The sequence below is a fragment of the Periophthalmus magnuspinnatus genome, chromosome 24 (assembly GCF_009829125.3).
Source record: "Periophthalmus magnuspinnatus isolate fPerMag1 chromosome 24, fPerMag1.2.pri, whole genome shotgun sequence".
In the NCBI taxonomy this organism is placed as follows: domain Eukaryota; kingdom Metazoa; phylum Chordata; class Actinopteri; order Gobiiformes; family Gobiidae; genus Periophthalmus; species Periophthalmus magnuspinnatus.
Genome location: NC_047149.1, coordinates 25,871,976 through 25,897,346, shown reverse-complemented (window position 1 = coordinate 25,897,346; position 25,371 = coordinate 25,871,976). Strand labels below are relative to the sequence as shown.

General features: G+C 41.9%; 3 protein-coding genes across 3 annotated transcripts in view; 2 read left to right on the top strand and 1 right to left on the bottom strand.

Moving 5' to 3' along the window:
• Positions 1–6,413, bottom strand: part of LOC117392883 (methylmalonate-semialdehyde dehydrogenase [acylating], mitochondrial-like) — a 29,854-nt gene extending 23,441 nt beyond the window's left edge. The window contains exons 1-5 of the mRNA XM_033991049.2: positions 6,263–6,413; positions 6,007–6,051; positions 5,703–5,777; positions 3,481–3,642; positions 1,980–2,058 (exon numbers count right to left, since the gene is read on the bottom strand). Coding sequence (XP_033846940.1) covers positions 1,980–2,058; positions 3,481–3,642; positions 5,703–5,777; positions 6,007–6,051; positions 6,263–6,301 — 400 coding nt within the window. The 5' untranslated portion in view covers positions 6,302–6,413. The remainder of the gene's footprint in view (positions 1–1,979; positions 2,059–3,480; positions 3,643–5,702; positions 5,778–6,006; positions 6,052–6,262) is intronic.
• Positions 6,414–6,729: 316 nt separating this feature from the next.
• On the top strand, positions 6,730–11,927 carry LOC117393124 (sterile alpha motif domain-containing protein 15-like). Its single transcript, XM_055232191.1, has 3 exons — positions 6,730–6,810; positions 6,902–7,000; positions 11,733–11,927. Exons 1-3 carry the CDS (start codon positions 6,730–6,732, stop codon positions 11,925–11,927), a joined length of 375 nt encoding a protein of 124 aa, XP_055088166.1.
• An 8,404-nt stretch (positions 11,928–20,331) lies between these two features.
• Positions 20,332–25,371, top strand: part of lrfn5b (leucine rich repeat and fibronectin type III domain containing 5b) — a 56,050-nt gene continuing 51,010 nt past the window's right edge. The window contains exon 1 of the mRNA XM_033991441.2: positions 20,332–20,384. The gene's annotated coding sequence lies outside the window, so the exon portion shown is untranslated. The remainder of the gene's footprint in view (positions 20,385–25,371) is intronic.

Genomic DNA, 25,371 nt, shown 5'->3' with positions numbered 1-25,371 from the left:
GCATCTCTTGATAAACTGATATTTTAAGACAGTCATGCCTTTTAATTTACCTTGTCGCGGGCCGCATAAAATGGTGTGGCGGGTCGCATTTGGCCCAGGGACCTTGAGTTTGACACATGTGCTTTAAAAGGGACTATATGACACAAAACTGACTCTTTTGAGCTTTAAGTCGTGTTCTAATGCTGTTTCCTCCTCATAAACAGACCTGGAGTTGTGTTTTGTTTCATTCACACATGTTTGAGTCACACTTTATTATTAGTCTGTAACATCTCCAAAGCTCAAAACGCTCTGTTCCACCTTGTGATGTCATCAAGTGGTAGTTTAAGTTCACAGCTCCTTTTACCTTTAGTTCAGTCGAGATAAGTGGCAACTCCAGAAGCTGAAATGACACAAATGATTCAAGAAATTAAGGTGTGTGGAGTTTAAAAACACAGCAGAGCACGTCCTGTATCACCACACGATGACATCACAAGGTGGAACAGAGTGTTTTCAGTTTGAGAAAAGAAGAACTGAGCCTAAATGTGCCGGTTTATTTGTGCGTTAAACATGTGTGAATGAAACAAAACACAACTCCAGGTCTGTTTGTGACGAGGAAACGACATCAGAACATAAATCAGAACACAGCGCGACACCGCCCCTTTAAACTTCTGCCTTTATCTCGTTTTACGCCGTACGCCGCATTTCATAACTGCTCAGATGGGGATTATTACAGAAAGGCCCCACTTACTCGTTTTAAATTGAAATCCAAATGTAAATATCTCCAGCAGAATGACTCATCTAGTGATTTCGTCCCTATTTGAACAATGACCATTTTCGCCCATCGCCTCATGAAGTCGTAATAAACCGTCAAGCGCCATTGGTTTAATTGGTGCGGAGCTGGCAGCCGCTCCTCAGGTGAGCGGCGCTTTTCAGACGAGAGATCCCAGAAATGAGTTTGGCACAAAACCACAGGTACCGCAGTCGCTCCAGCTCCTTCACACGTTCTTCACAAACACCGTCTTTTTGTAAAACCACAGCAAACGATTTCACCTCTTCCTCCGCCATTACAGGCTTAAACTGCGCCGAGTACGTTTCCTACTGGAAGGGTCTCGTCTCCATGGAGATGTTAATGCTTTGTCTGGAATTTACCGCAGTATGGCACAGTATTTAGCCAACAGAAAGTTACAAAATCCGATAGTGATGCAGACACTGGTCGATAACAGACAGATTAACCGACATTTATAGGAAATAAGCAAATAATGGAGGGCTGTCCCAGAGCGCCCCCTGCCCTCAGACCCTCCTCCTGCAGGAACAAACTCACAAAAACCCAGAGGGAAAAGAGAAAACTTGAGTAGAAGAACAGAGAAGGAGAGATCCACTCCCATGGACTGAGGCGGGGCCGAGGCAGGACTAAGGTTCTGCTTTTTTAGGTCCTGGTTTCATCTGTCATTCAGTCCTGGGTTGAGTCCTGGGTTGAGTCCTGGGTTGAGTCCTGGGTTGAGTCCTGGGTTGAGTCCTGGGTTGAGTCCTGGGTTGAGTCCTGGGTTGAGTCCTGGGTTGAGTCCTGGGTTGAGTCCTGGGTTGAGTCCTGGGTTGAGTCCTGGGTTGAGTCCTGGGTTGAGTCCTGGGTTGAGTCCTGGGTTGAGTCCTGGGTTGAGTCCTGGGTTGAGTCCTGGGTTGAGTCCTGGGTTGAGTCCTGGGTTGAGTCCTGGGTTGAGTCCTGGGTTGAGTCCTGGGTTGAGTCCTGGGTTGAGTCCTGGTTTAGTCCTGCTGAACGCACCATGAGGCTCCTGTTTCCACCGCTCACATCCTGGTCCTTTCATCCTGGTCTCATCTCTTCACGTTTCCTGGTTTTATATTTTAACCCCGAGTGTTTCATGGATAAACCGTCTAACCTCGCGTTTCCACAGCCTCATAAAGAGCAGCCGAGCGTCGCGTTTAGTCCTGGTTTAGTCCTGGTTCAGTCCTGGTTTAGAGCGTGGCGTTTACGTCGTACTTACGCAGGCCCCTGAACACGTCGCCCTCTGCGTCGGCCAGAGTCTTCCCCTGCTCCAGAGTGATCATCTTGGCCAACTCTTTCTGAAACACAAAAAGGTCCCGAAAGGTCAAAGTTTAAAAATAACTGAAATCATTTAGCTCTATAACTTTTTCTGTTTTAATAATCGGATTCTGTTCAAAGTTCGAGTCCAGAGGAAATGACAAAAAGACTGAAATCTGAACTAATAAAAGAAGCACATTTCAGAACTTTTAGCACTTTTTATGCAGAATAAAACAGGAGATTTTGTCGTTTGTGGAGAAAATGATGGTATTTCAAAAATGCAACCTTTGTCATCCGCTAATGGAGCTCAACAGCGACGCCTGCTCAGGTTACGGAAGTTAATTTCGACTCATTTTTCTCATAGATTTGTCGAAAAATTAAAATATTAGGAGTTCAAAGTCATCGCGGAGGCTAACCAGCTACGTGCTTTTTAATGTTTTATATGGACTTGTACACTTGTTTTGTTCGTTTTTTTCAGCTTGTATTGTGTTTTAAACAGGGCGGCCATGAAAAAGAAAGTCCAAGTGCTCTCATTGTGTTTCCTTCTATGAATAAAAATAAATAAAAATAAATAAAAATAACCAGCTACGTACTAACTAATATCCACAGCGCCATCGTTTTAGGACTTTGTAGTTTATGAAGCAGATTTTAAAGTAAGAAATGACAGATCTTGGGGTCATTAGTTTCCACGTTTGTCCCTGAGCATTTGAACTTCTAATATACGTTTTTTTTTCCTGAAAGTTTGGAGAAAAGTGTGTGGGAAATGTAGTTCCAGAGGCGCAGAGCGGGCGTCAGTGTCGGCTCCGTGGCGTCCGTCGAAAAATAATCCTGCAGATCTACTTTGTTCCTAAAATGAGGTGACGTCGTGTGAATATGTGTCGAGATTATCGTGGCCAAAAAAATAATAATTACGATTAAAGTTTACGTCACGTTAAAGTCGCCGACAGCTTTAAAATATTCTGGATATGAAGGATTATGATTCTAATGTTATGAATAAGTTTTAAGCAACTTTTATATTATTGGACTTTTATCAGAAAACGACGACGATCAAGTGGAGAAAATTACAGAGAAACAGGGATCTTGACACAAATTTGTCCTCTGTCCTCTCTCCTCTGTCCACCCCGTCCTCTGTCCACCCCGTCCTCTCTCCACCCCGTCCTCTCTACACACCCCGTCCTCTCTCTACACCCCGTCCTCTCTCTACACCCCGTCCTCTCTCTACACCCCGTCCTCTCTCTACACCCCGTCCTCTCTCTACACCCCGTCCTCTCTCTACACCCCGTCCTCTCTCTACACCCCGTCCTCTCTCTACACCCCGTCCTCTCTCTACACCCCGTCCTCTCTCTACACCCCGTCCTCTCTCTACACCCCGTCCTCTCTCTACACCCCGTCCTCTCCCCCGTCCTCAAACCTACAAAGACCCAACACTGTAAAATAAATGATAATTCCAGTTCTTTACTCACAATATTGTCCTTGATGAGCTGTTGGTATCGGAGGAAGATCTGCTGTCGGCTTAAGATGGAGGTTTCAGACCAGGAGGAGAAGGCTCTGGAGCAGGAGTTCACGGCGGCCAACATCTCCTCCTGAGTCGCTTTAGGGACGCGACCTACGACCTCATTAGTGGCCTGTGGGTAGAGAGGGGAACACAAGAAGTGACCAGTTAGTCCTCGAGATTAGGCTTCATCTGTCTCGATTACATTTAAAAACAAACAAAAAATAGCTTTCAATATTAATTTTCTTCTCTTGCAAAATAACAACAGGTGTTACGATACAAAACTAACCTGAATCTGATAAATCATTAAAATTTCTATATTCGATTTGTTATAAATGTATTTTTCAGTGCATTTCTTAGTTTTTTCATGTGGGTTTACATAGACTATTTATAAATGGACACAGTTAATGCAATAGCCAAAGCGTGCTCACGTGCGCACTTCTGACTCCACTGACTCTGGCTCCAGTTCACTTTCTATTGAAAATCTGTCTCCTCTGTCTCTGCTGCTGTCAGACTCATTTTGGTCTTAAATGTTCGTATTAACCCTCTACATGATCCTGGGGTTTTTATTTCACTATTGTGTCTGTAAATCAAGATATGAACATTAATAACAGACAAATCAGACGACTTCGTTCCCAGAGGTTGTTCCAGTTAGCGTTAGCAACAGGTTTGATTGACAGCGTTGCTAAACCAATGGCAGGAAGAGGCGTTACCTTCAACAACCTCGCTCTGGATTGGCTCTTTGGTTGGTTAAAATAATAGATTTCAATTATGCATTTCTTTTTAAGCAGCAAATAGTGTTCAGCAAAAACAAATGTAACTAGATTAGAAAAATTCCACTGTTGTTTTGTTAAACTCAGGGACAAGGCCAGAGAAAGTTTTGAACAGGTTTATCTAGGTTTATTTAGACAATTTCAACTGTCCCCCGCATATTTAGGCTGCAACAACTGCTTCATTGTTTGATATTCTAACTTCCTGTTGGTTAAATCAACAGTTTTGTTTAGCCCCTGTAGGGCGACTGCTGCGGCGAGACAAAAATGAGTGGAAACTACAATATTTACCAAAACCAAAATCAAACCAGTGGAGGTCGGGACTGTGACATCACGGTCACACTAAAGGTCCTATATTATGATTTTTGCTTTGTTCTAATGCCGTTTCCTCCTCAAAAACAGACCTGGAGTTGTGTTTTGTTTCATTCACACATGTTTGAGTCACACTTTATTATTAGTCTGTTACATCTCCAAAGCTCAAAATGCAATGTTCCACCTTGTGATGTCATCAAGTGGTAGTTTTAAAGTTAACAACTCCTTTTACCTTTAGTTCAGTAGAAAATTGGTAATTCCAGGGGCTGAAATGATCCAAATGATTCTAGTGAAGGTGTGTGGAGTTTAAAAACACAGTGGAGCACTTCCTGTATCACCACATGATGACATCACAAGGTGGAACACAGTGTTTTCAGTTTGAGAGAAGAACTTCTAAGCGTAAATATGCAGGTTTGTGTGTTAAACATGTGTGAATGAAACAAAACGCAACTCCAGGTCTGTTTGTGACAAGGAAACAACATCAGAACAGATCAGAAAACAGTGGAATATCGGCCCTTTAATAGAAGTTTCTCTTAACGTAATGTGAAACCAATGGAGGTGCTAGCCGCTAATGCTGATAATTATTAACCAATGGAGATAATGAAGTTAATTACTAAACTTGACACTCATTCAAAAGTATTCTGACTGTACAGAGTGATAAATGTGTTAACCAAACGTGACCCAGGACTTTATCAGATTGTTTCAGTGCAGTTCCTTTACTTTTTAACATTGCCTTGGCTAATGTATGGCTGACAGTTTTGCACGATTTCCACGGTGACTGCAGTGTTTTGACATTCCTTCTTATGTTTTCTTTATGTTTTAACCAGGATAGTTGCAAAGAAGAATGTACAAAAGGACAGAGGAAACCTGGTGTGGATCTATGTTTTTGTGATAGAGGAATTCACAGCAGTTAAAAAGAGTCACTTGAAGAATATGCAAACTCCACAATGGCCCTGCATGATCCGGGAATCGAACCAGAGACCTTGCTGTAAGGCGAGATTGCACTATGAGTCATGCAAGGTCTTTTTTTTTCTTTCTTTAATTCAAAATGGTGTGTTGCTTTAATGTTGTTACATAACTTAATTAATAAAAAATAATAATAACCACTTACCGGGTTGTGAATATCAATCCACTCTGATGTGTTAGATTCGACAAACTTTCCATCTATGAACAGTTTTGTGGTGGGCTAAATAAGATATAAAAAAAACAAACAACATAAACAATTAAATGAATGATTACATTTGCACACTCTTTACATTGCACTTGAGTCAGTAGATTATTAATAGTCTCCTGGTTTTAAATATAACATTTTAAAGAGTTAGAGATTAACTCAGTCTTGTAAAATGGTTTTGTTTGTGCTGGAGAAGATGCAAAATTAAAGAAAGTTGCACCAGTCTTGTTTTTTAATTCCTCACCACTGAAGAAGAGGAGTAACACATGCGACCAAAGTGAATGGGAGCCTGTAAGAACAACAAAATGACTTTAATATTACAAATACAACACCCAAAATGTGGATTTAATGTATAGATATCCTAAGTTTGCATGCAACTTGAAGAGTTATGAGAGCAGTGCATGTGCAGCGTGTAACCTTCACTGCACTGGTTCCCCGCGACCTAAATTTAACTTATTACTTCTTCAAACTCGACATATCGTAACGTAAATGCTACTTGCCTTTCTTGTGCAAAGCGACCGAAGAAAGAGCGCCGCCATTGTGTAAAATTAATGTTTCCAAAGACCTCAAGTAACCTGCAGGACGACAGGAGCTAGCATAAACGCTGCCACAGACACGGTGTTATAGATGGAGCAGACGTATAAATCATCTGCGAGTCAGCTTCACCTTAATGCTAGGATCCAGTTGATCTACACATCCGCAAAAGCTTCCGCAGCTACTTCCGGTATATTTGGGCGGCGCTACTCACCACTTCAGCCAATCACATCACGTCTTCTATCACCCGCCCAGAAATAAAAGACGCTGATTGGCTGTTGCTACAAACACAAACTCGTTTACATTTTGGCGTCTGTTTCTTGAGATAAAAATGACTTCGTAGCGGTTGTTTTCTCTAAATATTTGTTACGTTACTTAGCAGCTAACAGCGTGTTTTAATGTGTGATATTTTAAGAATATAATGCGCACTACAATGAATGAATTTACTTTTCTGGAGTGGAGCTGTCAGGACGTTGCTAAGTGGATTGAGTCTTTGGGGTTTTCACAGTACAAAGTGGGTTAGCAGAAACCTTTAGCATAATGTTTAACTTATAGGAAATCTGTTTTAATTAGCTTATATGTTTTTATTTGTGCTTTTTTTGCAGGAATGCTTCACTGAGAACTTTATCTCTGGGAGGAAACTCATTCTTGTGAACTGCAGCAATTTGCCAAAATTTGGGATCACTGATTTTAACCACATGAAGGTATTAAAGCACATTTATAATTACAGTTTAAGGTTTGAGTAGGTAAGATTGATTTAATTATTAACTTGAATAGACTTTATAATTTCGTTTGAGTAGAAATATTTAAAGGGCACATATTAAACTATTTTTGTGTGTTCTAATGTTGTTTCCTCATCACAAACAGACCTGGAGTTGTGTTTTGTTTCATTCACACATGTCTAACACACAAACAAACCTGCATATTTAGGCTGAGGTCTTCTCTCAAACTGAAAACACCCTGTTCCACTTGTGATGTCATCATGTGGTGATACAGGAAGTGCTCCACTGTGTTTTTAAACTCCACACACCTTCATTTCTAAAATCATTTGGATCATTTCAGCCCCTGAAATTGCCAATCTCTACTGAACTAAAAGGTAAAATGAGCTGTTAACTTGAAAAAACTACCACTTCATGACATCAAAGTGGAACAGAGCGTTTTGAGCTTTGTAGATGTAACAGATTAATAAAGTGTTACTCAGACACGCGTGAATGAAACAAACACTGGTATAAACAAACCTAGATTCTTAAAGTTTTGGTATTTTAACAAACAAATCCATCTGTTTGTATATGGTCAAAAGTATAAGTAAAATGTTTTCTTAATCTGCCATTAGACGACAGGAATGAAAGAGAATTTAACCTCCTGAGACCCGAGCTCTTGCAGGACGTTATTTGCTTGAACACATATATTTTGTGTAAAAAAACAAAATGAGAAACAATTGTGCCTCTAGGAACAATGTGTCTCATTTGTGCTGCTGACAGGTGCAGGAAGACATATGCCTATAAATAAAATAAAATAAAATATATATATTTAAATACAATTAAAAAAATAAAAAATAAATAATGAAATACAATAATATAAAAAATAAAAACATAATAATAAAAAAATGAAAATAAATAAATAAAAAATACAATCAAAATGTAATATAAAATAAATAAATATTCTAAACTCTTAGAAATATTCAAAATTGAACATGTTCTTGTTGCTGTTCTTCTAAAAATTTGCACTGTGGCCTAAACAACCCAAAATGTGTTGTCCACAGATGAGGACACCAGGTCTCAGGAGGTTAAGGCTCCACTGTCATTGTCTAAGTTTACCTCAACCTAAAACATGCACAATCCTCCAGTGAAGCGCTCAGGACCAAGACTCACTGTGGTCACGCTGCCTTTTCTAACTACACAGGGCCGCACAATAAAACAGTCACTTATTAAAATCGGAAAGCATAAAATAAACCACCTATTAAAATTCAAAGTAGTTCAAATAAAAACTACCCAGTTATTTTTAAATGTAGAATACTTAAGTTTGTGGCGTTGTTTTAATATTTATTATGTCTCAAAGTTAGCATTAGCATTGAGACAAACATCTCTCGTGTCCTCTGGTGAAGTATTAATTTTATTTGCGTCGTATTTAACATATTGTGACATCCACCTGCTGCTCCCTGTCCACTGTCTGATCTTTAAATATTTATTCTTGCAAAAATCTTCGTAGAGATACAACTGGATGGGAAGTAGTGACGCTAAGAGTGAGGTTAAGGGGGCGCTGATGTGCACAAAGCCAACTCAAAGTTCAGTTAGTAACATTGAGTCATCGAGGTTAAAATGAATGCTTAGGTTTCGTTCAAGTGGAGAAGTTACTCATTGGATTTGACTTTCTGTCGTAACGTCTGACAGGAGGGACCAAAAAGACAGAACTCGAGGGTTTAACAGTGTTTATTTACAGGAGTGCAAGGGCAAAAATGACAGTAGATCAAACGATGAGTCGGGAGCGGGGTGTTTACCATGGTCGAGGGACAGAGCGTGAAGAGCAGGGTCTGAGACGGGACGGACAGGACCGGGAGAGCTGAACGGGTCCAGGGAGCAGGATCTGGTGAGGAGTTAAAAAGTGTCCAGTTTAGCAAAGTCAAAAAGTTAAAAAAAAAACATGAACAGAGCCAAGCAGGGAGTCCCACAGAGATACGCAGACGATCAGGCGCCGAGTGTCAGGTCTGGGCTCGTCTTATCCTCTCCAGGTGCAGCTGATTGCAGATTAGCTCCAGGTGTGTGTGGGAGGAGCCAAGATCTCCACCCCAGCTCCAGGCTAAAAGACGGAAGGGAAGGGAAAAAGACAGAAAAAAAGGCAGGACAGACAGGAATCATGACACTTTCACTTTTATTTTATTTTATTTATTATTATTATTATTATTATTATTATTATTTATCTTATTGTATTTCATTTTTAATTTTTTTTTTTAATTTACTTAATTGCGCATCAGATTGTGAGCCTATTCTGACCCACACTCCGGAACAGTAGGTGGCGGTAATGCTCCTGTACAATGGTTGCCAACCGCCGTAAAACAACTAAAAGAAGAAAAAGAAGAAGAAGATCATGACACTTGCTACCTGTAAAGTTTAAGTTTATTGCCAGATACATCAGCTTCTTCGATTTCACCTTGTTCGTTCTTATCGTTTTAAGCCCTGACCCTGGTTTCTTTCAAAGCAAATTATCATTTTATTCTAAACGGGCACATTTTTATACAACGCTTTTCCATCTTCATGTCACTCAAGGAACCACTCGCACATTCACACACACTACCAACCGAGCCACCGTCGCGTTTTAGTAATACTGATTTCCATAATTATTTAAATAATTGTGATTTCCATGTTTTCCTTAAACGGAGCCGCCCTTCTACACCATGTCTTAATTACAAAACAAACCGTAATCCCTTTCATCTATTAATCATCCGCAGCTCGAAGCAAAGTGAGATTTTTGTTTGGAATCTTAAGAAACGCGTCCTTCAGTTCAGCCGTGCGCGCTGCGAGGCTTTGCTGATGTTTTAATCTTGGTGAAATCGCCTGTTGCGTCGTTGTCTCGGTTGGAGCGCTCTCTAAATGGGTTATAACTCGTGTAAATATGTGGCGTTCAAAGGCCTGTCTCCTGGCGCGCGCTCGACAGGTAATCGCTTCTTTCAGCATTTTAATTATGAACCAAACGTTATCTCACCACTGATACCTGTTTTCCCCAAAGACGGTTTATTCTAAAGTGCATTTTACAGTTATTTATTTTGCCTACGATGCTGTTTTACACTAGAACCCCAAGTTTAACAAATATCACTAACTGAAACTTTAAAGCAACAACGTGTAACTTTCTGGAGGTGGCGTGCTGCCTGTATGATTCCATAAAGTCAAACTTGAACAGTCTCCATGAGGATAGATTAATTTAATGTCATACTGTGGAATATTACAGCCAAAGGAATGACATTTCCATGGCAACAAGTACTAGTAGCTCAACTTCCAGGTCAAATAAGTGTCAGGTTTGTGGAGATGCGACCCCACTCAGAGTAAGGACGCTTTTAGAAGTTTAAAAGTATGTAAAATAAAAAATTAAAAAACATGCCGTTCTTTTAGGCTTTTTTGGCTAAAATGTTACACTGTTTGGCATTAAAGCTACTATCTGTGGGTTTATTTGATTTTTTTTCACCAGTAGATGTCAGAAGTGCAACCTGTTCCTCCCTTCCCTCACCTGGCCCCTCCCCCTTCCCCCTCACCTGGCCCCTCCCCCTCGCCTGGCCCCTCCCCCTTCCCTTGCCTGGCCCCTCCCTTCACCTGGCCTTTGTTCAGACTCACCTGGGCCGTGTCCCATTTGAAGGGCACTGACGTAACTTCCGGCGCGACGAGGCTTTTCCCGACGAATGCAGCCGACAAATGTACCCTGCGTTTCCATGGAGATCGGTCGTGAACAAAGCGTGTGTCCGAGCAGACTTCGGGCACTGCCATATCCCATCATGCACCGTTCATGACTCCGATGGGGGAAACAAGGTATATTTTCTAAAAGTTATATACAGTATTTTCCGAGGGGTGCGACTTATACTCAGATGCGACTTATATGTGAAATACTTGTTTTTTTCTTTATTATTATGCATTTTTTGGCTGGTGCGATTTATACTTATACTACTGCAACTTATAGTTTGGAAAATACAGTAATACGAGCTACAATTGAGAAAAATCACCTTGAACGTTATATTTGTTGATGAAAGTAAAGATTAATTCCTCACTTCATTCAATCTAAACAGAAATAAACGTTTGCGACGCCGACGACACCTTGACTCTTCTTCAATGAAATAATAAAGAATTAAAGTAAAACTGTAATCATGTCAGCGTCCGTTTTATACCTTTAGGTCATGAGTGAGCGGTCGTATGGCTCATTAGTCGACAGTCATCACGGTTGCTAGGCGACGCAACATAAGCGACGTAACAAAAGCGCACAGACGGCGGCTGAAGTAGGCGCCGCGGCGTGGGCCTGTCCCATTTCGGCTACACAGAGGAGTACCCTTCGTCGGCCGGGTCCTTCGAACGGTACTTCGAACTGTGCTCTCTGCTCTTCTTCAGGACAAACCTCACACACTGTTAGACGATGGTAATGTAGACAGCCTCTAGTGGTGATATGTGAGAATGCAACAGGAGCGGGTCAGCTAGTCTAATCACGAATGGTAGCTTTAAGTGTAGAATAATTGTAAAAACGTTGAAATATTGTCTAGATAATGAGTTATACATGCAGCAAACTCTATCTATATAACATTAGTGCTGTGGATTCTGGCCTCTGAAGTAAAATAACGTTTCTCTGACCTCACGACGTGGCTCCATCTCCCTCTCAGTCAGAGCGCTTATTAAACCCGTGTTACGTCTGACGCTGTAAACATGTTCTTCATCAAAGGCCTGCCCCCCGGTGTGCCCCCTACAGGTGATCTGCGCTCGTGTGCGGGAGCTGCTAGGGATCACAGAGACCCCGTGGACCCGGAGCGTCGCTGACCCTCCGCGGGACGTCCGAGCCATGTACCTGGAACACAAGCGTCCGACCGGGGCCAGAGCCGACGGACTCACGTACCGGGAGTTTAGCGACGGTCTGCGGCGCGGCGAGGAGGAGGCGCTGATGTGAGAGACCAGGATGTAGAGGAAATAACAGGTTTAAATACATGACTTCTGTTTTGAATTATTAAGATTATTGTATATTTTTGACTCCACAATATGACATTAGCTTTATCAATCTCCATGGAGACATCACAGACTGTATAAAGAAGTGGACCGAGCGAGTCTGACGTCACCCACAGCGTTCAGCTCCAGTCAAATGAAGCTAATCGAGGCTAGCAGTTATAGCAGCTAATCTGAAGCCGAGTTACATGTTTGGAATTCCGACCGCGAGTATCATAGCAACCAGAGAGCCAATTAGAAGCGAGGTTGTTGAAGGTAATGCCCCTTCTTCCTGGTTCGGCAGGAGGCGAGCGCTTAGCAACTCTGTCAATCAAACCTGTTGCTAACGCTAGCTTGAACAACCTCGGGGAAAGAAGGCGTCTGATTTGTCTTTTATGTTCATATCTTGATTTACAGACACAATAGTGAAATAAAAACCCCAGGATCATGTAGAGGGTTAATACGAACATTTAAGACCAAAATGACAGTTTTTCAATAGAAAGTGAATTGGAGCCAGAGTCGATGAAGCAGGAAGCGCGCCCATGATCACTTCCTGTTTTGGAACGCGGCGGCTAGCAGGTTAGCTTTGTCCATTTATGTGCATTTATATAAACAGTCTATGGGAGATATTCAGGTACTAAAAATAAAGATAATACTTTTACACATGTTCTATACTGTATTTCTATAATTTACTGTAGCCACAGCTGCCCTGGGCCTGAAACACAGAAGTTGTGGCCAGTCTGTAACTAATAATGCATTGGAGTTACATGGCATCTTTCAAAACATTACAACTATTGCATTATTCACACTCTCGGTTGGGATATCTGCTACTTTAGCCGCAGCTGCCTTGGGACAAAACGACAAAAGCGAGACTGCCCATCTGCGCCATCGGCTTCTCCGACCACTAATCATTCATACACACACCGCGTTCACACTCACCAAGGGACACACAGACGACAGAGTGTTTGTATATGAAGATAATCGACGTGTGATCGGTCGTGAGGTAACGCTAGCATGTTGCGTGAGCTGCTAGCGGCAAAGGAGACGTGCCAGGAGGTTTCCCGTTCACATTCCAGCTCTGTGTAATCGGCAGCTTGCGTCACGGAGGAGGAGGTGGCGGCGCGAGCTGGTCCCTCAGTAAACCGCAGAACAATGAACCAAAGCGTTTTACAGTCACCGCCTGGCCACCTGTCGGCTGACGAAGGCTCCACGCGCGGCTCTGGGTCACACGCCGGACGCGACATTCACACCTCCCACCACCAGAAGGCTCCCTCGCTGTAAAACGACTCACTGTATCCAGGATATAGGATCTGGAGCGCGGTTTTCCTCAGTGTGTATTAAAGATGAGATGTTTTATGTTAAAGACACAGTATTTTACTTCTATGGGGTAATAGCATACGCGCTAATACATAACATATTTACCATGTTACATTTAATTGTTTTGAATGTAGTGTACAGTTTTGCAGCATGTTTTTGTGTATTTACGGATAATTGTCGTGTGGGAGCATGAGATGGGACGATAAACAATAATATCGTTTATTCGTGGGACATTTTATATAATCGTGATAATCGCCAACAAAGATAATCGCCGTTGTATCACCAGAATGTGCAGAAAAAAACCCAAAAAAAACTTATCCACAGGGGAGTCGACAGGAGAGACAAAGGGGTCTGTTGTCCCGGGGTTTAGGGGCCCAGAATTGGACTCTCTTCCTGTTTATTTGTAGCAAAGGGGGCCCCATGTGTGACGTCTTGCCCCGGGCCCCCGAATTTCAGTTCACGGCCCTGCTCATCCAGAATATTCTCCGCTAGATCGTAGTTGTTTTCACTGATGACAAAGTACAAGATTGTGACAGTTCTTTAAACATGGAGCTCACTCATAAGATTAAAATTATAATGATTCATTTCCAGAACATTTTAAAGTGTCAGCAACTTCAATAATTATCGTGATGTAATCGTTAATCGCAATTATTTTGGCCATGATAATCGTGACCCTAAATTTCAGTATCATCCTATGGCTACAAGGAGCATGGGTGACGTAGGCTTGTGGGCGGAGACTCGTATATCGAGCCGTAAGGAGGGTTTGAATAGGGCCCAGGAGAGATCGCTAAATTAATAGTTTGGCCGGCGGTGCGACTTATACTCCAGAGCGACTTATACTCCAGAGCGACTTATACTCCAGAGCGACTTATACTCCAGAGCGACTTATACTCCAGAGCGACTTATACTCCAGTGCGATTTATACTCCCGTGCGACTTATACTGTGGTATGACTTATACTCCAGTGCGGCTAATATTTGAGAGCGACTTATACTCTGGTGCGACTTATCCTCCAGTGCAGCTAATACTTGAGAGTAACTTATACTCCAGAGCAACTCATACTTTGGTGTGACTCATACTTTGGTGTGACTTATACTACGGAAAATACGGTACTCAAATATGCATGGATTACATATAAAACCACCTCATCCGTAGGAGTCAGCGGATTTGTTTGTTTTATTAAGTCGTTTTAGATTAATATTGTGATTTAACGATCCACAAGTGTCAGAGATGAGAACCATAGAGACACAATAGGGCTGATTTAATAAACTCCTCTGCCTTTTCAGCAGGTCTCAGACAATAATAAAAATAACTATATACTTACGTACACTACTTTACTACGTTTACTTGGTTCCGCCACTGCAGAGTCGTGTAATTGGCTCTAAAGCAGACGCTCGGACTTGTTGAAACTGTTAGCGTCTCGGCGAAGGCTGAACCCACTCGCGCAGTAACGCCATCGATTTCCGGTAAATGTAACTGGATGAAGGTATTGATCGGCTCTGATATCCACGGGGCTGTTCACAATGACCAGGTCCAGCACTCCAGAACGGCCGGCGGACTGACGTTTATAATAGGTCAATCTACTCTCAAGTCCCGTAAACCGGTGTGTGCTCTGCCGAGACTGAGGGAAGACCGTTAGCACAATCAAGGCTAGCAGTTATAGCGGTCGGGATCATGTAGAGCGGGTTAATACGAACATTTACGACCAAATTGACGAGTCTGACAGCAGCAGGTACAGAGAGAGGACACAGTTTTTACGTAGAAAGTGAATTGGAGCCAGAGTCGATGGAGCAGGAAGCGCGCACATGATCACTTCCTGTTTGGAACGTGGCGGCTAGCAGGTTAGCTATGTCCATTTATATAAACAGTCTATGGTCACCACCTATAAATATCTTGGGTTTTGACTCTTTTAAATACAAATCTCACATTATGTAACAGTTTAAAATATAAATTATATATTTTTTTATTATAGAAACAAGTGTTGTATCTCTTTAAATTACAGAAAATGAATTGTCCAAGCAATGTTTCCTTCAGGTGACGAGTTTAAACCCACTGCTTAACTGGAGGGTGAAGCTAACTGGAGGCACTGCTCTGTCTGCAGCTCTGTTACTCAATTTATCAGTTTTCTTCGATAATCATGGTAGATAGTTTTACACGCAAAATATCTACTCCACAGCAACGTGTATTAGATGATACCACCAGGTCAAGTTACAAGTCAGATCTGTGGAAAGGCGAGCTCATTGAAACTATATTAAACGTATATTAGATGACACGATCAGGCCAAGTGACAAGTCAGATCAGTGGATAGGCAAGTCCTTGAAACTTTATTAAACATATATTAAATAACATAATAAGATCAAGTTACAAGTCAAATCTGTGGAAAGGCGAGCTCACTGAAACTGTATTAAACGTATATTAAATAACATAATCAGGTCAAGTTACACGTCAAATCTATGGAAAGGCGAGCTCATTGAAACTGTATTAAACGTATATTAGATGACACGATCAGGTCAAGTTACAAGTCAGATCTGTGGAAAGGCGAGCTCATTGAAACTGTATTAAATGTATATTAAATAACATAATCAGGTCAAGTTACAAGTCAAATCTATGGAAAGGCGAGCTCACTGAAACTGTATTAAATGTATATTGGATGACACAAGCAGGCCAAGTTACAAGTCAGATCTGTGGAAAGGCGAGCTCATTGAAACTGTATTAAACGTATATTAAATAACATAATCAGGTCAAGTTACAAGTCAAATCTGTGGAAAGGCGAGCTCACTGAAACTGTATTAAATGTATATTAAATAACATAATCAGGTCAAGTTACAAGTCAAATCTATGGAAAGGCGAGCTCACTGAAACTGTATTAAATGTATATTGGATGACACAAGCAGGCCAAGTTACAAGTCAGATCTGTGGAAAGGCGAGCTCATTGAAACTGTATTAAACGTATATTAAATAACATAATCAGGTCAAGTTACAAGTCAAATCTGTGGAAAGGCGAGCTCACTGAAACTGTATTAAATGTATATTAAATAACATAATCAGGTCAAGTTACAAGTCAAATCTATGGAAAGGCGAGCTCACTGAAACTGTATTAAATGTATATTGGATGACACGAGCAGGCCAAGTTACAAGTCAGATCTGTGGAAAGGCGAGCTCATTGAAACTGTATTAAACGTATATTAAATAACATAATCAGGTCAAGTTACACGTCAAATCTGTGGAAAGGCGAGCTCACCGAAACTGTATTAAATATATATTGGATGACACAATCAGGCCAAGTTACAAGTCAGATCTGTGGAAAGGCGAGCTCACTGAAACTGTACTAAACGTATATTAAATAACATAAACAGGTCAAGTTACAAGTCAAATCTATGGAAAGGCGAGCTCACTGAAACTGTATTAAATGTATATTGGATGACACGATCAGGCCAAGTTACAAGTCAGATCTGTGGATAGGCAAGCTCATTGAAACTTTATTAAACATATATTAAATAACATAATAAGGTCAAGTTACAAGTCAGATCTGTGAGGACGCTGTAAGTACAATAATGCATGATTTGTCAAGGTATTTTTTTCGCAGTAAACCCATGTGTAATTGAATATTGCCTCAAGATGTGAAAGCGAGGTGAAGCTAACTAGAGGCACTGCTCTGTCTGCAGCTCTGTCACTCGTGTTATCCATTTTGTTCAATAATAGTAATGGATAATTGTATATGCAGAATATCTACTTTAAGCAAGAATGTTCAATAGTTGTAGTATGACATTAACGACATATATAAGACGACACCTTGAGGCAAAGTTACAAGTCAGATCTGTGGAAGAAGCGAGCTCACTGAGTGGTATTTTCAAGGTATTTTTTTTAGTAACGAAATCATATATAATTGAATATTCCCTGGAGATGTGATGGTTTTCTTTTGTCTTGTCTAATTCTCGTTCACCAAATGACGTGTGACAGCCCCACTTATCTGCACATGTGTCAGAACACGCAGCCTCTATAACGACGATATAATGAACACTTAGGCACTTTTCTGTTGTAATTTGTGTTGTAATAGTTGTGGAGGTTATGCGACCGGCTTGTCTCCATGGAGATGTTATTGCTTTGGCTGGAACGTTCCACAGTATAAGGCATTAAGGTTATTAAATATCTTGCGTTTCTTAATGACACGTGTCGCCACAGTATCTGCACGGAACCTGTAACTTAAATGACTCCATAGGTTAGTATAATGCACACTGTGGAACATTCCAAGTGAAGTAATAACATCTGCGGCGGGACTCGCACTCGCACTTCACAACAAGAAGATTTGAGGAAGGTTTGACTCTCGGACCTTTCTATGTGGAGTTTGCATGTTCTCCCTGTGTCTGTTTGGAGTTTGCATGTTCTGTCTGTATCTGTATGAAGTTTGCATGTTCTCCTTGTGTTTGTGTGGAGTTTGTTTGTTCTACTTGTGTCTATGTGGAGTTTGCATGTTCTCCCTGTGTGTGTGTGTGTGTGTGTGTGTGGAGTTTGCATGTTCTTTCTGTGTCTGTGTGTGGAGTTTGCATGTTCTCTCTGTGTCTGCTTGGAGTTTGCATGTTCCGTCTGTATCTGTATGAAGTTTGCATGTTCTCCTTGTGTTTGTGTGGAGTTTGTTTGTTCTACTTGTGTCTATATGGAGTTTGCGTGTTCTCGCTGTGTCTGTGTGTGGAGTTTGCGTGTTCTCGCTGTGCCTGTGTGTGGAGTTTGCATGTTCTCCCTGTGTATGTGTGGAGTTTGCATGTTCTCCTTGTGTCTGTGTGTGGAGTTTGCATGTTCTCTCTGTGTCTGTGTGTGGAGTTTTCATGTTCTCCCTGTGTCTGCGTGGAATTTGCATGTTCTCTCTGTGCCTGTGTGTGGAATTTGCATCTTCTCCTTGTGTCTGTGTGAAGTTTGCATGTTCTCCCTGTGTCTGCGTGGAATTTGCATGTTATTTCTGTGTCTGTGTGTAGTTTGCATGTTATGTCTCTGTGAAGTCTGCATGTTCTCCCCGTGTCTGTGTGAAGTTTGCATGTTCTACCCGTGTCTGGGTGGGTGTTCTCCAGGTGCTACAGTTTCCCTCATCAGTTCAAATCCTTCAGCTAAGTCCTGACCAAGACTAACAACGAGCTCACGGGTCAAATGCAGAGGACAAATTTACCCACGGGGACATTAAAGTGCATCTTAACCTTATCTCCACGTAGACAAGGAGATGGTGGCAAAACGCTCAACCAGAGACGACTAAACCAGGTCCAAACCAGGATTTTATAAACAGACAAATGGTTAAATATGTTCCAAATTTCAGCTAAACATTTCGGGACTAAAAGTTGTTCACATCTTTGCTAAAATGATATAAAAGTGCGACTCTAAATGTCTTTTTGAAGTCCCTGGCTCTGTTTACACTCACGCCTAAAGATCTGAGCATTATCTGATTTCTGGAGTTATCACATTACTGAAATAGGCCGATGTAAACAGCTACGTCTGATTTGAGTAATCTGATTTCTGTCCGATGGTTCAAACCTGCAGGATTTGATATGAAACATTATGAAAAAAGGATAAATAAGAGAAATATGAAAGAGATACTTTGTACTTTGATTTCCAATTACCCTACTGCAGTTAGCCTACAATAATTAGGCTACAACACACATACTTAGCCCACAACAATTATCTTATAACAGATAACCTACAACAATTAGTCTACACCAGATAGTCTACAACAGTTAGCCTACAACACACATAGCTAGCCTACAACAATTACCCTACATAAAAAGCCATATTAACTGTTTTTTAATCCTCTTTCTCTTGCACGTGTAAATGCATCTTACACCAAATCAGCTCTAATCCTCTTGATTTCATGTCATTCCAGTGATGTGATTTCATGTTATTCTAGTGATGTGATTTCATGTTATTTTATGTGGTCTCATGTTATTTCATTTTATTACAGTGACATTCCAGTGAGTTGATATGATTTCATGTGATTTCATGTTATTTTATGTGATTTCATGTCATTTCAGTGATGTGATTTCATGTTATTTCATTTTATTACAGTGACATTCCAGTGATTTGATATGATTTCATGTTATTCCATGTTATTGCCCCTGTAACCAGCCCCACAGTGAAACAAACCCCCCGCAGACCCCACATCCGCTCTGTTTTGCGCTCACTGTGGCCCCTGGACTCGTCTCTTTCTCTGCTGCATCTCGTGCCATGTAGCCTAGAGTTCAGCGCACATGAATTAATAATGATGCCCTGCCTTCCCTTCCCTTCCCTGGGCCGTGTTGGAGTGTGAGAGCTCGCTGTAGCCCGCTGCTGGCTGTGGGAGCGCTGCACACTGCACAAACGCGCCCTCTGTGCACGAGCCATTACCATTCCGCGCACGACACCTCTGCTCAGAAATGGAGCCGCCGACTCTCTGCCTGACACTTGTCCGGACCGAGGGCGGCTTGGAGCGGCGAGATATTATGTCAGCAACCTTTCACTCAAACTGGGATTAACTCGCAGTGAGCACAGCGAGGGGGAAACGGCTGATCCTGAGCGTTACAGGAACATCTGGCGGGATTGGAGGCTATTGCGCGCAGCGAAGAGGAGCCACTGCTGCTGATGCTGCCGCTGCTTCCCTCGCTGCTTCCTTTCTATCCATCCAAACTGGAGATATTATTATTATTATTAAGGCGTTTTCTCTCGCGTCTGGGGCTCGGATGCGCAGTGCTTCGCGAATGCCAACAGCTGCAACGCACCTTCTTCAGCATCTCCAACACACCCAGGACATAACCATTATCCGAGCATCTTCTCTCTTTTTTTTTTTTTCTTTTTTTTTTTTTTTAAACCGGGAGATTACACGTTTTTTTAATCAGATCAGTGCGTTTGGGAAGCTCGATTTCTTCTGTGTAAAGGAAATGGATCCGGAATAAGCCGATACAGCGAGCGTCTTTTGGGTCGATGGGTTTCTTGAAGGGCATCGGAGCCTGTTTGGAAGCGGGCCCACACATGCTTTAAGAAGGGAACCTGCTCCATATATGCGCTTTGGCTGCGTGTGGATTTATAAAAAAGAAAAGAAAAAACAACCCCAAAATGCCCCAGCGCGCCCTGCGGATGCCTTTTTGATCGCAAAGGTATGTTCCAGTGTTTTTGACCGTGCGTAAAGACGTGATTGGTTCGTGGAATATGCAAGTGTCTTTAAAAAAAAAACACACACACACAAAAAAAAACTGACTTGGAAGTTCTCTCAGGACACCCCACCCCCACTCATCCCCTCATCCCTGTCTCCTCGTCCCTCTTTCCTCCCTTCTTTCCTTCCTCCGCGCTTGGTTCAATGCTCTCTCCATCTCCCCCCCCTCCCCTCCCCTCCTCTCTCCATCTCCTTTTCTCTCTTTCTATCCTCCCCTGTGACAGACTAGGGTTGTGGCCACTATCCCAAGACCTGCACCGCAAGGTCAAAACCGTCTCATTTGAAAAGTCCCGTAGTATTTTTAGTTCTTTGGTCTGTGTATCTAAGCAGAAACGTGTCTCAGTGATGGGCCAGTGTCTGTGTGTGATGAGCTTTATGAAGGCTCCCCCGTAGTCCGGGTTAGGACCGGGATTATGCCTGGATTACACCTGGTTTAGTCTGGGTTTGGGGTTTGGGTTTAGTCCTGGTTTAGTCATGGGGTCTGTTGAAATCCTGGGCTAGTCCTGGTTTAGTCCTGCTTTGGTCTTCTTGAACGTTTTAATTTTTGCCCTGGTTTACATACCTGGGTTCTTGGTTTAGTCCTGGTTCAGTCCTGGTTCAGTCCTGGTTCAGTCCTGGTTTAGTCCTGGTTTAGTCCTGGTTTAGTCCTGGTTTAGTCCTGGTTTAGTCCTGGTTTAGTCCTTTATCGATGGACTACTCCTGGTTTAATCTTTGTTCAGGTCTTTCGTTTAGACCTTTGCTTAGTCTAGGTTTGAATTCTTGTTTTAGTCCTAGTTTAGCCCTTTGGTCCTGGTTTAGTCCTAGTTTAGCCCTTTGGTCCTGGTTTAGTCCTAGTTTAGTCCCGGCTTAGTCTTGGTTTAGCTTGTTGCTTGGTCCTGGTTTAGTCCTGGCTTAGTCTTGGTTTAGTGCTGGTTTAGCCCTTTGCTTGGTTCTGTTTTAGTCCTATTTCAGTCCTGGTCTAGTTCTGTTTTAGTCCTCATTTCCTCATTTGTATGGGCATCTTGCAGGTGTAAAACCAGGCTGAGGCTGCTGTCCTAGTTCTGGTTTAGTTCTAGTTTAGTCGCTCTGGTTTAGTCCTGTTTTAGTCCTGGTCTAGTCCTGGTTTAGTCCCAGTTTAGTCCTGTTTTAGTCCTGGTTTAGACCCCGTTTTCATCATTTGCATCTTGCAGGTGTAAAAGCAGGTTGCTGGTTCAGTCCTGGTCTAGTCCTGGTTCAGTCTTGTTTTGAGTCCTGGTTCAGTCTCGGTTTAGTCCTGTATCAGTCCTGGTCTAGTCCTGTTTCAGTCCCGGCTTAGTCCTGTTTCAGTCTTGTTTCAAGTCCTGTTTCAGTCTTGTTTCAAGTCCTGTTTCAGTCTTGGTTTAGTCCTGGTCTAGTCCTGTTTCAGGCCCATTTCTAGTCCCGTTTCAGTCTCGGTTTAGTCTTGTTTCAGTCTTGTTTTGAGTCCTGGTTCAGTCCCGGTTTAGTCCTGATTTACTTCTATTTCAGTCCCGGCTTAGTCCTGTTTTAGTCCCGGTTTAGTCCTGGTCTAGTTCTCTTTCAGTCTCGGTTTAGTCCTGTTTCAGTCCTGGTCTAGTCCTGTTTCAGCCCTGGTCTAGTCCTGTTTCAGTCCTGGTTTAGTCCTGGTTTAGTCCTGTTTCAGCCCTGTTTCGAGTCCTGTTTCAGTCCCTGTTTCCTCATTTGCATGTTGCAGGTGTAAAAGCTGCTGTTGGCTCAGAGTTGCTGGTGGACTGTTACTTAATCGTTGTTATTCATGATCCGCCTGGAGGATCTTTGTATCACCAACTACAACCGCGGAAAAACACCCAGCCGCGGCGTCGTTCTGCTCGCGCCGCACAGACCGCCGCGTTTGGACGTCCACATAGCTCATGGCTGCTGCTACCTCTGCTACGTGTGAGACAAAATACCTCCTCCTCTTCTTCATCTTCCTCGCCGCTTTTGCATATCGGCTGACCCAAATTTGGCAGACTGCGAAATGAGATGCTGCGTTTGGGATAAGAACCTCACGTTTTTGTTCCAACTCTGGGTATTTTAGTTTAAAGTGTCCGTATTACTCTCTTTTCTGATCTGTTCTAATGTTTCCTCGTCACAAACAGACCTGGAGTTGTGTTTTTTTGTTTCATTCACACACGTTTAAACACACAAACACTGCATATTTAGGCTGAGTTCTTCTCTCGAACTGAAAACGCTCTGTTCCACCTTGTGATGTCATCATGTGGTGATATAGGAAGTGCTCCGCTGTGTTTTTAAACTCCACACACCTTCATTTATAGAATCATTTGGATCATTTTAGCCCTGAAATTATTGCCAATCTACTACCGAACTAAAGGTAAAAGGAGATGTTAACGTGAAAACTACCACTTGATGACATCACAAGGTGGAACAGAGCGTTTTGAGCTTTGGAGATGTTACAGACTAATAGGAATTCTGCATTATTTTAGTTAGTTTGAGCAGCTGAGAGGCCTTTGACAGGAGAGGGGGTGATGTTGTTTGCTTGGCGTTAAATTCTTCTATTCCCTTATTCAATTGCTCAAAAATATGAGCCGGGTCACCTCTCCACAGATCTGACCTGTAAATTGATACCAATTTTAGTCCTGGTTTAGACCTGGGGTAGTCTTGGTTTAGTCCTGCGTCATTCAAATATGTTTTAGTCTTGGATTAGTTCTCATTTATTGACCTGGTCGCAAAGTCCTGGTTTAGTCCTTGTTTTAGTTCTGGTTTAGTCCTGGTTTAGACCTGGTTTAGACCTGGTTTAGACCTGGTTTAGTCCTGGGTCAGTCCTGGTTTAGTCCTGGTTTAGTCCTGGTTTAGTCCTGGTTTAGTCCTGGTTCAGTCCTGGTTCAGTCCTGGTTTAGTCCTGGTTTAGTCCCGGTTTAGTCCCGGTTTAGTCCCGGTTTAGTCCCGGTTCAGTCCTTGTTTAGACCTGGTTTAGTCCATGTTTAGTCCTGGTTCAGACCTGGTTCAGTCCTGGTTTAGTCCTGGTTTAGTCCTGGTTTAGTCCTGGTTTAGTCCCGGTTTAGTCCCGGTTCAGTCCTGGTTTAGTCCTGGTTTAGTCCCGGTTTAGTCCCGGTTCAGTCCTTGTTTAGACCTGGTTTAGTCCATGTTTAGTCCTGGTTCAGACCTGGTTCAGTCCTGGTTTAGTCCTGGTTTAGTCCTGGTTTAGTCCCGGTTTAGTCCCGGTTTAGTCCTGGTTCAGTCCTTGTTTAGACCTGGTTTAGTCCTGGTTCCGTCCTTGTTTAGACCTGGTTTAGTCCTGGTTCAGATCATGTTTAGTCCTGGTTTGGTCCTGGTTCAGATCATGTTTAGTCCTGGTTTAGTCCTGGTTCAGATCATGTTCAGTCCTGGTTCCGTCCTTGTTTAGTCCATGTTTAGTCCTGGTTCACTGAGTTCATTTCTTATTTTTGAACATAAAAAAACCCAAAACAATCGATAACTTTCTAAATTGCTTCTTTCTTCTGGTTAATCACAGTTTTTTGTCCAGATCTAAATAAATCTTCATTTTGTTCAGTTTAATGATGAGACGCTTTGATTCACACGAGAGAACGGACACAGCACTTCTGATGCAGCGAGCTCTGCTTAGCATGCGATTCCCCTGACACCACCCGCACCACCTACCCCCACCTTCCACCGGCTCCACCCGCCCTCCACCAGCTCCACCCGCCCTCCACCAGCTCCACACATGACTGACAGACGGCAGAAAATACATGCTTGAACGACGTCATAGTGGAGGATAATTTCAGACGAGGACAGAGAAGCTAAAGAAGTAAGAGAACTGTTTATATAAATGGACGTAGCTAACCTGCTAGCCACGGCGGCGCTCCAAACAGGAAGTGCTCGTGTGCGCGCTTCCTCTCTCTGTACCTGCTGCTGTCAGACTCATTTTGGTCTTAAATGTTTGTATTAATCCTCTACATGATCCTGGAGTTCTTCTTTTTTTTTTTTTTATTTTAGTTATTTTGAGGGGTTTTTTTTTATATACATATTTTTTTTAATGTTTTTTTTTATTTTCTTTATTTTTTGTTATTTTGATTTTCTTGTTTGTTTGTTTTTTAGTTATTTTGAGTTGTGTTTTTTTTTGTTATTTTGAGTTTTTTTGTTATTTTTATTATCATTTCTTTTAGTTGTTTTGAGTTGTTGTTTTTTTTGTTTTGTTTTTTTGTTATTTTGAGTTTTTTTTCTTAATTTTTTTAGTTATTTAGAGGTTGTTTATTTATTTATTTTTTTTTACTGTCTCCTCTCTCTGTCTCTGCTGCTTCAGACTCATTTTGGTCTTAAATGTTCGTATTAACCCTCTACATGATCCTGAGGTTTTTATTTCACTATTGTGTCTGTAAATCAAGATCTGAACATTAATAACAGACAAATCAGGTCCTTCTTTCTCTGATGTCGCTCCTGTTAGCGTTAGCAACAGGTTTGATTGACAGTGTTCCTTTCAACAGCCTCTTGAAGGTTTGTGGTTCGAATCCCGCTCTCAACATAAACATAAAAAGTTCTATATAAAAATGTGACAGTTTATTTTACCAACTTTAACTCAAGAAGTCCTGTCAAATATATGACCAAAGGTGGAGCATAAGTATTTGTCTAAATGTACTCGAAGAAGTACTGAGCGTTTTATAGCGATAACATTTTCAAGTTGCTTTTGTTCTATTCACACATGTTTGAGTGACACTTTATTATTAGTCTGTGACATCTCCAAAGCTCAAAACTCTCTGTTCCACCTTGTGATGTCATCAAGTGGTAGTTTTCAAGTTAACATCTCCTTTTTATCTTTAGTTCAGTAGAGATTGGCAATAATTCAAAGGCGGAAATGATCCAAATGATTCTAAAAATGAAGGTGTGTGGAGTTTAAAAACACAGTGGAGCACTTCCTGTATCGCCACCTGATGACATCACAAGGTGGAACAGAGCGTTTTCAGTTTGAGAGAAGAACTCAG